Source organism: Mirounga leonina, unplaced genomic scaffold, assembly GCF_011800145.1.
Source record: "Mirounga leonina isolate KUSES-001 unplaced genomic scaffold, KU_Mleo_1.0 Mir_154, whole genome shotgun sequence".
Taxonomy (NCBI): domain Eukaryota; kingdom Metazoa; phylum Chordata; class Mammalia; order Carnivora; family Phocidae; genus Mirounga; species Mirounga leonina.
In genome coordinates, this window is record NW_023270389.1 from 8,662,615 (window position 1) to 8,675,752 (window position 13,138).

At 51.5% G+C, this 13,138-nt stretch overlaps 1 protein-coding gene across 1 annotated transcript in view; it reads right to left on the minus strand.

The window, feature by feature from the left end:
• Positions 1–625: 625 nt before the first annotated feature.
• LMX1A (LIM homeobox transcription factor 1 alpha) overlaps positions 626–13,138 on the minus strand; it is a 157,746-nt gene continuing 145,233 nt past the window's right edge. Inside the window, exons 5-9 of the mRNA XM_035010059.1 lie at positions 12,264–12,436; positions 9,458–9,535; positions 8,113–8,179; positions 5,364–5,534; positions 626–3,524 (exon numbers count right to left, since the gene is read on the minus strand). Of these exons, the coding sequence (XP_034865950.1) occupies positions 3,364–3,524; positions 5,364–5,534; positions 8,113–8,179; positions 9,458–9,535; positions 12,264–12,436 (650 nt within the window). The 3' untranslated portion in view covers positions 626–3,363. The remainder of the gene's footprint in view (positions 3,525–5,363; positions 5,535–8,112; positions 8,180–9,457; positions 9,536–12,263; positions 12,437–13,138) is intronic.

A 13,138-nucleotide genomic window follows, 5' to 3' on the forward strand; every position in this document is an offset into this window, starting at 1 on the left:
CGGGGGAGAGGGGGGAGACAAGATGAACCAGAGTGTTTTCTCCTTTTTCCTCAAATACGGCCCTCCATCAACAACTCAACCCTGAGAGCAGGCCTGGCCCCTGCTGCAGCCTCCGCCACAGGCTCCGGGCTTTGCCTGTGACACCTCACTTGACCTTGTCACCTCTGCTAGGGACAAGCGCCATACCTGTGCTGTGGATGAGGAGTCAGAGGCTCAGCAGGGGGAAGTAAACTGCCCAGCTCGGCCATGCAGTTAGGAGGTGGCAAACTGGGAGTCAGATCAGTATATGCCCACTTTGAGCCAGAAGAAAAGAAAAAAAGGAGTAGAAAAAAGAAAAGAAGTAAAGAGGAAAGAAGAAAGAAAACCAGTGGGTGGCGACATCTTGGAAGTCTTCATTATGCAAGGAAGAGAGGTGCCCTCTGAACCCAAACTCTTCCCCAGGTCCTTCACATGAGCAATAATAGTAATTTCTCCTGTGTTTGGGTGATTAGGAAATCAGGGGGTGTTCACTGCAGCAGGTAGCACTAGCCGGGCTCTGCACACGGGCACCGCACCCAGCTTGGCAGGCTTCCTGAGGAGGCCAAGATGCTGAAGAACAAGGAGGCGTTGGGCAGACAGACCGGGACAGGGAACGGTGTCCAGCCTGGGCTCTCTCTGGAAGCTGGAGATGGAACCAGGGCCAGCCCGGGGGAGGGCAGTGTGAGGCAGCCCTCCTTGGTGGGCTCCTCCTGCCAGCCCCACTTCATAACTCACATCTCTCTCCTTCCAGGCCCTCGGCAAGACGCAGAGACAACTTCTAACGGGGCGAGTGAGCAGAGGTGGGGGGACAGGGTCTGGCAGGTGGGTGGGAGGACACACAGAAGTGGCGTCACTCTTGGAGTGTAATTGGTGGTTTTATACTCATTCCTATTGTTTCCTAACTTCTTTTCTTCATAGTCGTAACAATCACCCATGTATCACATTGAAGACCACTGAGAACCCTGGGAGAAGCTCCAGTCTGTGGCTCTGCTCCCCCATCCTGGCTGGACATCTCCCTTCCGTCCTGCGTGAGACATCTTTCTCCTGCTCTGATTTCCAAGCAAATGTTCTCACACCACACACTGCAAACCACGCTGCCTCGAGAGAACTTGATGGTGCTGACGGAATGTTCCCCGGGCCTCCTCCCGCAGCCGTGTTTGTGAAGACTGAGGTCTTCCCGTTCACCCTGGTGGGAAGGTGTAGACTCCTTTCTCCTTCGGTTTTGCTGGACTCGCTTTCCCTTCATGTTAAGCTTTGCCATGTGCTCATCCCCAGGCCCCTGTTGACAAATACCCGTGTCCCCCTGGTTCCGGGCCCCCCACCCCTGCCCCTGAATCAACGACAGCTCATTTATAAGAGGTTTTTAATTTCATCTTGGTATGCCATCACGAGTGGAGGAAGGATCTCTATTTGTTTTCACTCACATAGTACCTGCTACATTCCCCAACGGATCTCCGCCCCAGAAGCCTGCGAAGTCATACAGCTTCTGCATGATTTTTACTCGCCAGACTGGTTTGGGGTTCCGGGTGGTTTGCATAAATTATAAACATGAGCACAAAAATCACACAACACAGACTCTACCATAAGGGAGCACATTCCCTCTGGCTTTGCAGAGAGTGAAGGGGACCAGGCTCTTAAGACCCCGGACGTCCTCGGGAGTGAGGCCGAGCCTGGACTGGCCCCTCCCAGGGGAGTGCAAGCTGACCCCCCGGCTTCCCCCTTCTCCTCGTCTGCTTTCTCAGGAGGCATCCTAGCACAGAAGTAGCTGGTCCTAGCACCACAGCTGGAGGATAGGGTGCAGAAGCATCCCCGTGTATGATGGCAGCTGGCTCTTCTGTGCTCCAGGTCCGAGAAGCGAGACAGAATGAAGAACCCCGCGGTTCCACCTGGATCCCTGCTGCCTCTATGAGCTCCAGAAGGCTGTTTAGAAATAGACTTTCTAGAACAGGGGCCAGCCAACATTTTATGAAAAGAGCCAGACAGCATAGGTAGTAAATACTTCAGGCTTTCGGGGCCACATACACTCTGTCCCATAGTCCTTTTTTTTTTTTTTTTTTTTTTTTTACAACCCTTTAAAAATGTAAAAAAACATTCGTAGCTGGCAGGCCATAAAACACAGCCTGCGGGCCGTAGTTTGTCAACCCCTGGTCTATAACACCACGATGCCCTCCTCCATCCCCTTGGGACAGCCTCCTCCCCATGGCAGGACTCTGGCCCCCTGAGCTGCCCTGAGCTGGCCTCTCCAGCCGAGGCTTTGCAGAAGGGACTCTGGCAGGCAGAGTGGCCCTCAGGGCTCAGGGTGCGGCCCCCCCCTCCCCCATAGCCTCTTTAGCCAAGTGACTGGTTTGGTATTTTAACAAATATCGGCTATTAGTTTCAGCCCTGCTCATGCATCCTGGGGGTGAATGAAGCCTCGGCGTCCCCCAGTGAGGTAGGTACATAGTGTCAGCCTCATCCCACACCTGCAGATGCCGAAGTTCAAGAGCAAAACTGACCTTCCTATTGCTGCCCACAACTACACGTCAGAATTTAAAAGAAAGCTGAAGAGTCTAGGCTTTACCTTTTCTAAGAACACGCTCAAGGCTTTTTCTGTCCCACCCAAGCCCTGTGATTCAGTCCCCAAGAGAGCAAGAATCCATGAAGGAGTACAGTCAGCCACCTGGAGCTGCTTTCCAGACCTCGATGACACTCTTGAAAACAGAATTCACTCAAGCACTCAAAGCTCTTGGCTCAGGTGCTGCAGTCCTCTCTGCCCTGCCGACAAGTCTCTTCGAACTAAAAATAAAGTTTATAAAAGTAAATTATCTCATTTTATAACTTAAGTGCATCAAGCATTTCCTTAAATATAGTTCACACTGAAAATAAAGTTACTTTTGCTGTACAGTTGGTGTCTGTTATAATTAGGAATAAACTTTGATGATAAAGCATGGAAGGTTACACACTCACACACACATCTATCTGTCTGTCTGTCTGTCTATGGGTATATGGATGGGTAGACATATGCACCTCTTGGCAAGAGCTTCCCCCAAAATGGCAGGAAGTTGTTAGGAGTCTCCAGGTACCTAGTTTGCATGAGAATGTCTATATTAAAAGTCCCTGTCCTTAATGATAAACACATCTTCATACCTAAAGCTAAGACTTATCAGAAACATGAAACTATGCGATCCATTATGTATTCAGTCTTTGGAAATGCCGAGCTACACCAGGTCGTTATACAACAGCAATCCGACAAAACTCCCTCCCCAACCCACCTCTCCCCTGGCCTCCCCATCCTAACGTCGGCCGACCCCTCACGTCATACGGTTGTTCCGGTGGGAGCCCAGCCACAGAACTCGAGGGGAAGACTCAAGAGGTAAAGTAAGAATTCTGCATGGAGTACAGGTGGTCGATGGGGTTTCCCACCCGGGACTGCAGGGGCCCGGCTTCTGAGGTTGCTAGGAAACAGTCACCCAGGTTACTGAGGGAGGTGTCGTCACTATCCAGGTCGTGGAAGAGGGGCTCGGCACCTGAAATGGAGAGGAAATGGTCAGGAAATGGTCATGAGGGTCTCGAAGAAGTGACTCCCTTTGGGGCTAGGAATGCAAAAGCCCCCCCCCACCCCCCCCACCCGTGCTGCGTGCTGCAGGGTGGGTGGAGGGAGAGCTGTGAGGGGAGCGGGAGGGAGGGAGGGGATCCCTGTCCGCAGATCTCTCAGGGCCTTGGGGGGGCCCGGGTGGAAAGCACAACCCCTGAAAACAGGATAAACTAGGTTAGGACAAAGGGCCGAATGGGGTGCAGCAGAAGCAAATGTCAGAACGTCTAGACAGTGAGTTTGGGGAGTGGGCAGGACGCGGCAGGGCCGGCCGGAGAGGCAGGGGCAGGGCTCTGGCAGGACTCGCCCCCCAAAATGGTTCTTGAAGGAGGCCCGGGACTAAGACAAGTAGCGGGGCTGTGAAGGAGGCTCGTGCCACCCCCGGGGGTAACACGGGTCCCTTCAAACAGCAACATCAGATGAATGCCTGCTGACTCCCGGAATGTGTCCTGCAAAGGACAGATGGTTAGGTGCCCGCCCTCCACTAATTTACACCCTTGACAGAGCAGCGGGTAGGGCAAACTGTGGATAGCTCCGGGAGCACTGTGACAAGAATAAAGGTGTCTCCATTTCAGCCTTGACTCATGCTACCTGCTCAGATGTATCTATGTAAGAATGAGGGTCAGTGAAGTCTCTGCAGAGAGCTGGATCTTAATCCTAGTTTGCTGTACGCATCACATGGGAGGACAGGGGTTACTTCAACAACAAACAATGTTTTTTAATGAAGGCAAAAAAAGCACTTTGCTTGACAAAATCTGTGAGCTGAGCCATGTATCTCTGATTGATACTGTTTTGAAGGTTTGCCAAATAAAACTGTATTTTTAGCCATCGGTGCAGTTTATCACAGATTACACAGATTAGATGCATTACATCGGCCACTGACCTTCTCCGTATAAAAACGCAGTGATCTCTATTTGGCCCTGAGATTGAACTTCAGCCCTCCACTCCAGAGCTCGCCCACCTCATCAGAGTGCCCTGGCCCAGCACTGACCATCAGCTGAAGCAGCAAGCAGGGCGAGTGGGGGAGGCTAAGCTATCCACACACCCAACATTTAAAGCAACCCCAGATCGGAGGGGTGGGGTGGGAGGGGGCAGGGGATGATTTCACTTCACAAATCAGGTTGTTTCAGGAGTTAATTTAGAGCACTTAAATAGTATCGGTTCAATTAGAAAGGTTCAATGAAGGCCTCTGCCCGCATGCATCACTGCGGAGACTGCTTACGAGCATGTGGGACCAGGTATGAGATGAAAGGAGGGAAATCTGACCACAGCAAACAGGTCTACAATGGAAGTACAACCTCTTATTTAAAACCAACAAGAGGGTGCCTGGGTGGCTCAGTTGGTTGAGCGACTGCCTTCGGCTCGGGTCATGATCCTGGAGTCCCGGGATCGAGTCCCACATCGGGCTCCCTGCTCAGCAGGGGGTCTGCTTCTCCCTCTGACCCTCTTCCCTCTCGTGCTCTCTGTCTCTCATTCTCTCTCTCTCAAATAAATAAATAAAATCTTTTAAAAAAATAAAAAATAATAAAAAATAAATAAAACCAACAAGAATCTTTGAAAAGGAGAAGGAGTGGAAATATCACTAGTGACTATGTGTGTTGGTCCTTCTTCTGTAGCCACTGGTTAGATGATTCTAGCAGCACTTTCTGGGCACATATTCTGCTTTGCTGCCTCGGGGGAGCATCTGGGAACTGTGCGGATGCGTCGGGGAGGGAAGGAGAATCCCGTGCAAGCAGGTTGTGAGAGGTCCCTGCGGGGCTTGAGTATATCTTACCATACGGGTGCATGTGGTCTCCCGGCATCTGGGGTGGGGTGAGGCCCTGTCGGAAGGGGTCTGAGCTGTAGACACTCTGCTCGATGGCCAGGAGCTGCTGTGGGGTGGGCAGAGCCGTGTAGGGGTTCATGATCCCTTCCATGGGAGCATTCCCACCGCCATTTGTCTGAGCTGAAGGACAGAGAAGAAGGCATATCATTCCCCAAGTGCAGCCAGGGCCCCACGCTGGGAGAGAAGGCAAGAGCATCTTCCGAACTTCATACCCCCACTGCCCGGTGTCCCCGTCCAGCACCAGCCTTTGCTGCAGCTTTGCAAGGAGGAGTGAGAGGGGCTGGTGCCGGTGATACCGGGAGCCCCAGACTTGGGGTGGCATGCGCTGTGTCTGCCATCCCACTGTTGCCCCCCCACACGGACTTCTCACAGGCCTGCTTGAGCAGCCCGGCAACATGGCGGCCAGCCTCCCCAGGGCCAGCAGTCCAGCAGAGTGCAAAGCAGAACCTGCCACATTTGTCATGACCTCACCTCAGAAGTCACTCCCTAGGTCAGCCCTCGTCAGCGTCCAAGGAGATGACACAAGGGTGTGAACACCAGGTGGTGACAATCATGGAGTGCCATCTTGGCTGTGGAACCGTGGTGAGATCATTTTACTTCCTGGCTCATTTATAAAATGAATGGGCTAGCCTGGTGGTGGATATTAAGGAGGGCACGTTCTGCATGGAGCACTGGGTGTTATACGCAAACAATGAATCATGGAACACTGCATCAAAAACTAATGATGTAATGTATGGTGATTAACATAACATAATAAAATAAAATTTTTAAAAAATGGTCTGGAACAAGGCGACATCAGTGGTTCCCAGCCTGCACCCACCTCAAGGGCCATCAAGGGTCAACCTCAGAGAAGAGGGATGGGGGAGGTGCAGTTGAACTTGGAGAGCTTTCTCGAAATACATCATTAAAACCAAGGCTACACATGAGTTTGGCAGCCACTGGAGGTGATGGATCTAAAGATCCTTCCAGCATCACCCCACTGAGAGCCCGTCAATCAAGTGGGGTTCATGACACTGGCCCCGCTGACCTTGTGGAGCTGATAAATGTGCTTTGGAACAACTTGCTACACTTGTGTAGAGAATTTTCGGAGACTGGAGGACTCCCTTCCTGCCTCCGCATCTTGCTGTGGTTCTCTGAACATCGGCCCATGACCTAGAGACTCTACTTGCCACGGCTTCTACTTTCTTAAGTCTGCCCTAGGAGTTGCTCTTCGAATTCTTCCGAGTCTCAAGCACTCTGAGTTTGTGTTCTCATAATGCCTTGATGCGTTCTTCCCCCACCCTGAGTGTGCTGGCCTATGGGAGTCGACGTGCATGGCTCTTCCATGTCAGTGACCCTCTCTGAACTTCCCAGGGGCCCAGTGCAACAGGGCTGGTAAGTGACATTATCCCACCCCGGGGACAGATAGCCTGAGGTGCCAGGAGACAGAAAGGCTGGTCCCAGATCAAACAGCTCTGGGGGTGGAGCTGGGGCAGCATTCGGGTCTCCTGACCAACTTGCCCCAACAACCTTCCCCGGTCCCCATGTCCTTGTTTAACTTCTCTCTCTGAGCATCTATCTTGCTGTTAAGATACTGTTTGGCCTAGAAGATTAAGAAGCCAAGAGAACTCTGGGCTGCAAGAGTCAGATTCTAGATTGAGCTGAGCCCAGGTATCAAGCACAAGGCAAGGTGCATCATGCAAGGGCAAGGAGCCCTGTCTAGGGGCCTGAGAACAATTGTCACAGTCATGACCTTTCTCAAAGTGTGGTCCACAGGGCGGCAGCGGTGGGAGTCTGTTAAAAATGCAGAATCTCAGGGCCTAGCCAGACTAGAGGAATCAGAATCTGTACTTTACTACATGTCCGGTGATTTATGTACACACTGAAGGCTGACAATTCCTGTTTGAGGTACAAGCAGACCCCTTAGGGAATCCTGCTGGATGGCTGATGGGGCCATATCCCTTTAAGAATGACACGGTCATAATATAGTTCTATTTGATTTTTTTTCCTTTAACTCCCTTGAAGAGTCCCACAACCTGTCCCTCTTCACTCCCTTTCCAGTTCTCTCACCAGACCTATTAACCACAACAGCAAATGGAGGTGTGCACAGGAAGGGAGAGTTGGGGTGGCATGGCCTAGTGGAACCGAGGTTCAGAGACCTATGCTCCGGTCCTGACTCACCCCCTATTCAGCGAGGACCCCGGTCAGCCTTGCAGAGCCCTTGTCTGCTCATCAGTGAGATGGGTACAAAGGACTTCTCTGCTCCTCTGGTGGGGTGGGGGATGTTGTCAGACTCGGGTCAGTGTGAGAACACTCTTTGAACTATGAACGTGCCTGACGAGGGAGAGGGTTACTGTTTTACTCGCAGTATTTTTACTGTTTTATGTCATTTTAGAAAGGGGTAAGTCACAGTGGTGTCCTCTGTCAATTGATTTGCTGGGAAGGAGGAGGATCTGGGTGTGTCCTGAGCTCTGCGGGGAGTCCTGCCACAGTCCTGGGGGCTCTGGAGAAGGTTCGGACCACCTCAGTCAGCCTCCCAGGCCCCGGCTCGGTGCCCTCCACCCTCTCCCAGATCCCCCGGGGCGCGATCCTCGCTGGAAGAGCCTCTGCCCTTGGTGCAGACAGGGCTTCGCTGAGCCCAGAAGTGGCCTTCCAGCAAGAGCCGAGTGGTGGGCAAGGCCTGGACCCTCGCAGGCCTGGCTGGAGGGGCCCCGCTTACCGGAGCTCAGCCTCTGGGTGTTCTGCTGGTCCTGTTGTTGCTGCTGCCTCCGGGCTAGCTTCTTCATCTGACAAGGAGAGGGGTGCAGGGTTAGGGGGTTGGAGGCGGGGGGCCGGCAGCAGACACACAGGCCCCGTGTGGAAAGCGGAGGGACCACTCCTGCGGCCTGACCCAGGACAGGAGCCAGCCACGAGGCTGTCCACGGCTGCTGTGGGCTCTTCACCCGCTGCCGGGTGCAGTCAGCTGGCTGGGAAGCACCAGGCTGCTCATCCTCTCAGCAGATAAACATAGCTGCTTGTGTTGTGACAGTTTCCGGTGAGCTGTAAGTGTGGCATTTGGGGACTGCAGGCGGGCCTAGCTGCGCAGCAAGGGGCTGCTGACAGCGTGTTGCCTGGGACGTGGCACTCCCCGCCCACTCCCCCCGTCTGCTGGCCCTGGTGTTGGAGACTCCAGGTAAGGAGCTGATCTCCTAGAGCACCCTGTTACCACCAAAACTTCCCGAAAGGAGCATCTTAACCCAATGCTTCTCATACTGTGCTCTGTGGAACATTCCGGTCCCATGAGACGCTAACAAAAACAAGCAAACATTTCTCAGAGCTTCCAACTCCTCTGCTTTATGAATCTATTAGGTTACGGGGCCTCCCAAACCTAGGGAGACATGGAGTCCTCTCGGGATGGAGTACGTATCAATGGCCTGTGCTGAGGAATTCAGTTAGGGCAGCACCGTGCTGTCTTAACCAATCATGATCAGATAATGAGATATGAATTTACCACCCACTACAGATTAGGACATATGGGCCACGGGCTGCATGCCTTTTTAGGGGCAGGAAACTAGATGAGCACAAGGTCTAAAATAAATGAAAGACTATGGCGGGGCAATGCAGACCTTGGTGGGATCTGGAGGACAACATGACGGTTGGGGTGTATATGGGGGGCACTGAGTAAAGGCATTCATGCCACCACGCTAGGATATGGCCTCAGTCCTGTCACATGGTGCTATGGAAGTTTCTCTCTGCAATTTTAAAAGAGCTTTGGTAGGTGGGTTAGATAAAGGTGAATGAAAGAATCCGCTTTTACCAGAAGACAGAAAGACGTTTATTCCAGCAGACGGCTGGCCAGATTCACAGTCATGGCCACTAGGAAAATCAGTCATTTCACTAAAACGAATGCCCCGTCTCTCCCCTTCTGCGGGGCTGCTGTGGCTGACGGGACCATCGATAACAGAATTTGTGAATCAGGAGAACTACTCTATCCAGTGAGTTCTGGTTCGATAACCCACCCGCAAGTATTTATTATTCCAGGAAACCAGCCACACAGAGACAAACGACAGTAGGAAGCAGATTACCTTAGCTCTCTGGTTCTGGAACCACACCTGGACGACACGGACACTCAGCCCTGTCTCTGCAGCCAGGGTCTCCCTCACCTTGACAAAAGGAACATTAGAAATAGAGAAACACTGGCATCTCAGGGGAGGGGGCAGAACATTCCCTACACGGCGCACTGGGAGGCCCGTAGGCCGCGTCTTAAATGGGAGCGGGCTGGTGTTTAATGGCCAGTGTGATCCCAAACACAAGACCATTGCTTCCCTTGAGGTGGAGAGAGGTCCTTCACCAGGTAAACAAAGGAAGGGATAATTAATTTAGATGTGCATTTCAAGAGGGGTTTCTCTGACTCTGGAAATTAGGCCTTCAGGTGGTTTGGGAACATTAGCAAAATCTATCATTGTCCTTTAAGAGTCACATCCATGCCTATGTACTGACCTACTTAAGGAGAACCGAGAGCGAAAATCACTTTGCAAAACAAACGGCTCTCTCTTGTTCTCATCTGTCTCAATTCACTGACCTACATTTTTGGTTCTGTCCCTCATAGCTCTAGGTGACTTTGGGTGTTTCATGAATATTCACATTTACTGTTACCCTGAGTGAGCCCCACTCAAGGAGAATAAGACCAGAGCCATCTGGAATCTGCCAGAGCGAAAGCAGTCAGCTCTGATCAGCACGTGCGCTGTGGCCCCTCAGAGACAGGACTGTCGAGATCCCCACGAGGAAGAGATGGGTTGAAACATCTGCCCTCCACGCAGACATACGCTGAGGGCAAGAAGGGAAAAGGCGAGAAGCTCAGCCTTTCTGAGAGCGAGGCTGAAAGACACTGCCCTCTTGCTTAGATTCTGGGGCGACATGGGGTTGAACGCCTAACACAGGAGCAGAGAGCTCACAGGACGCCTTGGGAAGTGGCCCACCTCTATCACCCCACTGGGGCTGAGGCCTAGGAGAAGTGAGATGATTAAACCAGATCTTTAAAACACATCCTTCTGCTAAGCCAACTAAAATAGCAGTGTGCCCCGGCCCCACTTCCACCTGCTGAAACCCTATCCATTTTTCAGGGGCCCGGCTCAAAAGCCACCTGTTCCACAAAGCCTTCCTGATTCCCCAGACAGAAGTGACCTTCCCCTTCCCCGGGCTCCCACGGCTCCCGGCTGCCCCTCTGTAATGGTCCTCACAGCTTTCTCCCCCATGTTAGTTATGTGCAGATGCATCTCTCCCCCGCTGGCTGGGGGCCTGCAGGCTGCCTGGCCACCAGCACCAGGCATGGGGCCATGCAGAGGCTGGGAGTCTAATACGTGTAGGATTAGTAGTAATAGAAGGAGGTGATCATTTGTCCTTGCATAAGCCTACTTTGGGGCTACTTTACTTCCTACCAGCACCTTCCCTGGAGCCTAGGAAGCACGAGGGCAGAGAGAGAAAGAGGTCTGCAGGAGGCCAGAGGTGGTGGCAAACTGTATTATTGGTCAGTTCCGCAAATATGCCCCCTCCCTGCCCTGCTCCCACAGGCGGGCCTTCCCCCCTGCCTCACACTGGGTTAGCCACATGACTTGCTTTGGCTCATGGGATGTGTGTGGACACGGCACGTGTGATCCAAGGAGAGCCTTTCAGTGGTTTTGCCCGGTGTGACTTGGCCTCCTGCCTTCTGCCATCCTCATGGAAACAGCGTGCTCCTTCGGCCCGGAGCCCCGGAGAGACAGGTGGAGCAGGCCTGAACCTGAGCCCAGCTGGGCCACAGCCAAACCACAGTCCAGGAACAAGAACACAATGTCTGCTGGAAGCCACTAAGCTTTTGTTTGTTTTGACAGCAAAAGCCGACTCATACAGATAGAGAAAAACAATGCTAAGGTTTTTAAAAATGTATTTCCTCCACGAGTTCCAATTTAAGAAGTTCTCATTTGTATCATATCGGTAACAAGAGTGAGCATATGGCCGTCAATAAATGGCGGGTCCTTAATAAACGGGCACAGCTGTTTGTGGCAGAGACTGCTGATTGTCCCCAATACCCATTCTCTCCTTCCTCCTATTAACAGTTGAATTCCCAAGCTTTAGCAGGGCATGTGGTCACCCAGGCGGACTCATTTCCCAGCTCCCTCAGAGGAGGTGTAGTCAAGTATGCCTTGCCCTCTACTTCCTCTTTCTCCAGCATGGTGGCTAGAAAAGATGGTGGTACCTATGGCCCCTTAGAACCACGTGACGGATAACAGAGCTCCCTGCTGATCTTGGGTTGCTCATCTCTGGGCTGCGACATAAGATGGAAACAAACTCGTACCTCATAAACCACAAAAGTTCACAGCAGACCCATCTGTCACAGCCCCAAACTGGAAACAACCCAAACACCCATCAACAGGTAAATGGACAAAGAAGCTGTGGTGCATCCATACAGTGGAATACCATTCGGCAACAAAAATGAATGAACTAAGACATCAGTGAATCCCAAAGTCACCATCCAAGTGGAACAAACTAGAGCAAAAATAGATAAATAGATTTCTATTAGCCACTATATTTTTACTCCTTGTTATAGCATCTGGGTCTATATCCTCCAACTGGTACCTACTGTTGTTCTTCTTCCTGTTGCTCTCCATGAATTGAGCCAGCAGCCACTTGAAATGGGTATAGATGCACAAAAGTATAGGGAGGTCCTGTTATCTCCCTGGCCACACGTTAGGGATCTGGGGTCTCCAGTAGGGTTCAAGGCTATAGACTCTATCTGAACAGCCTCCCTCACCACCCTGACCCCCCCACGTGTGCCCATGGACACTCCAGGGGAGGGCAGTATATACAAACAGTGGGGCCCGGTCCCCTTTCCCCTCTTCTTCCCCCCCGTACCTTCCTGCACGGCTTGGAGGATACTTCAAATGAGGCCTTGAATGCTCTCCTCTGTTGGGTTGTCAAGATGGTTCTGGGACGTTTGGGACGCTTATGGTCTTTGCCATCTTCAGCGGCTCCTTTCCCTGCCCCATTGGCTGACTTGCAAAGACTTTCTTCATCATCACTTTTGCCTAAAAGAAGCAGAAAATACTGTGTTAAGGTCTTCAAAGCCACTTCCTGGAGCTGGGTGTTATTCTATAACAAGGCACTCAGGTCCGCGTTCCCAGGATGGCTTTATAGGTGAGTGTAGTAACCTCTGTGGGATTGACTTGAAAGCCTCCAGGAAAGGACCAAGGAAAATACCTCTAAAATCCAGAGACAGCAATCAGAAAGTCTGCCTTTATGGCTCCGAACTTTCTCCCAGAATAGTGTCCTAGCTCCAAAGTTACTAACTGTGTGACCTTGAGCAAGGTACTTAACTCTCTCTGACTCAGTTTCTTTACCTGCAAAACTGGAACAGAAGAGAACCTACTTCATCGGAACAGTTGTAAGGATTAAATGAGTTTACCGATGAGGCACTCAAAACCCTGCTTGGCATATAATAAATGCCCAATAAGCACTGGTTATTAATGTTATTTCTTAGACGTCATTTTTTCAAGTCTAGGCCTGGAGACGTTTTGTATAATTTCCTAGACACTGTGTCTGAACTTCTAGCCACTGCCAGGGGGTAGAAAATATTACTGTTTAAAAGGCCATAGAGGACCAGCATTAGATTACTTGCAGGGACTGATAACTGAGAATAGATATAGTGTAAGTAGTTAGCCAAAATTGCTTGTGTATAAAATAACTACTAAAGTAAACTGTATTTATATTTGTGTGGGTTACTTCATAAG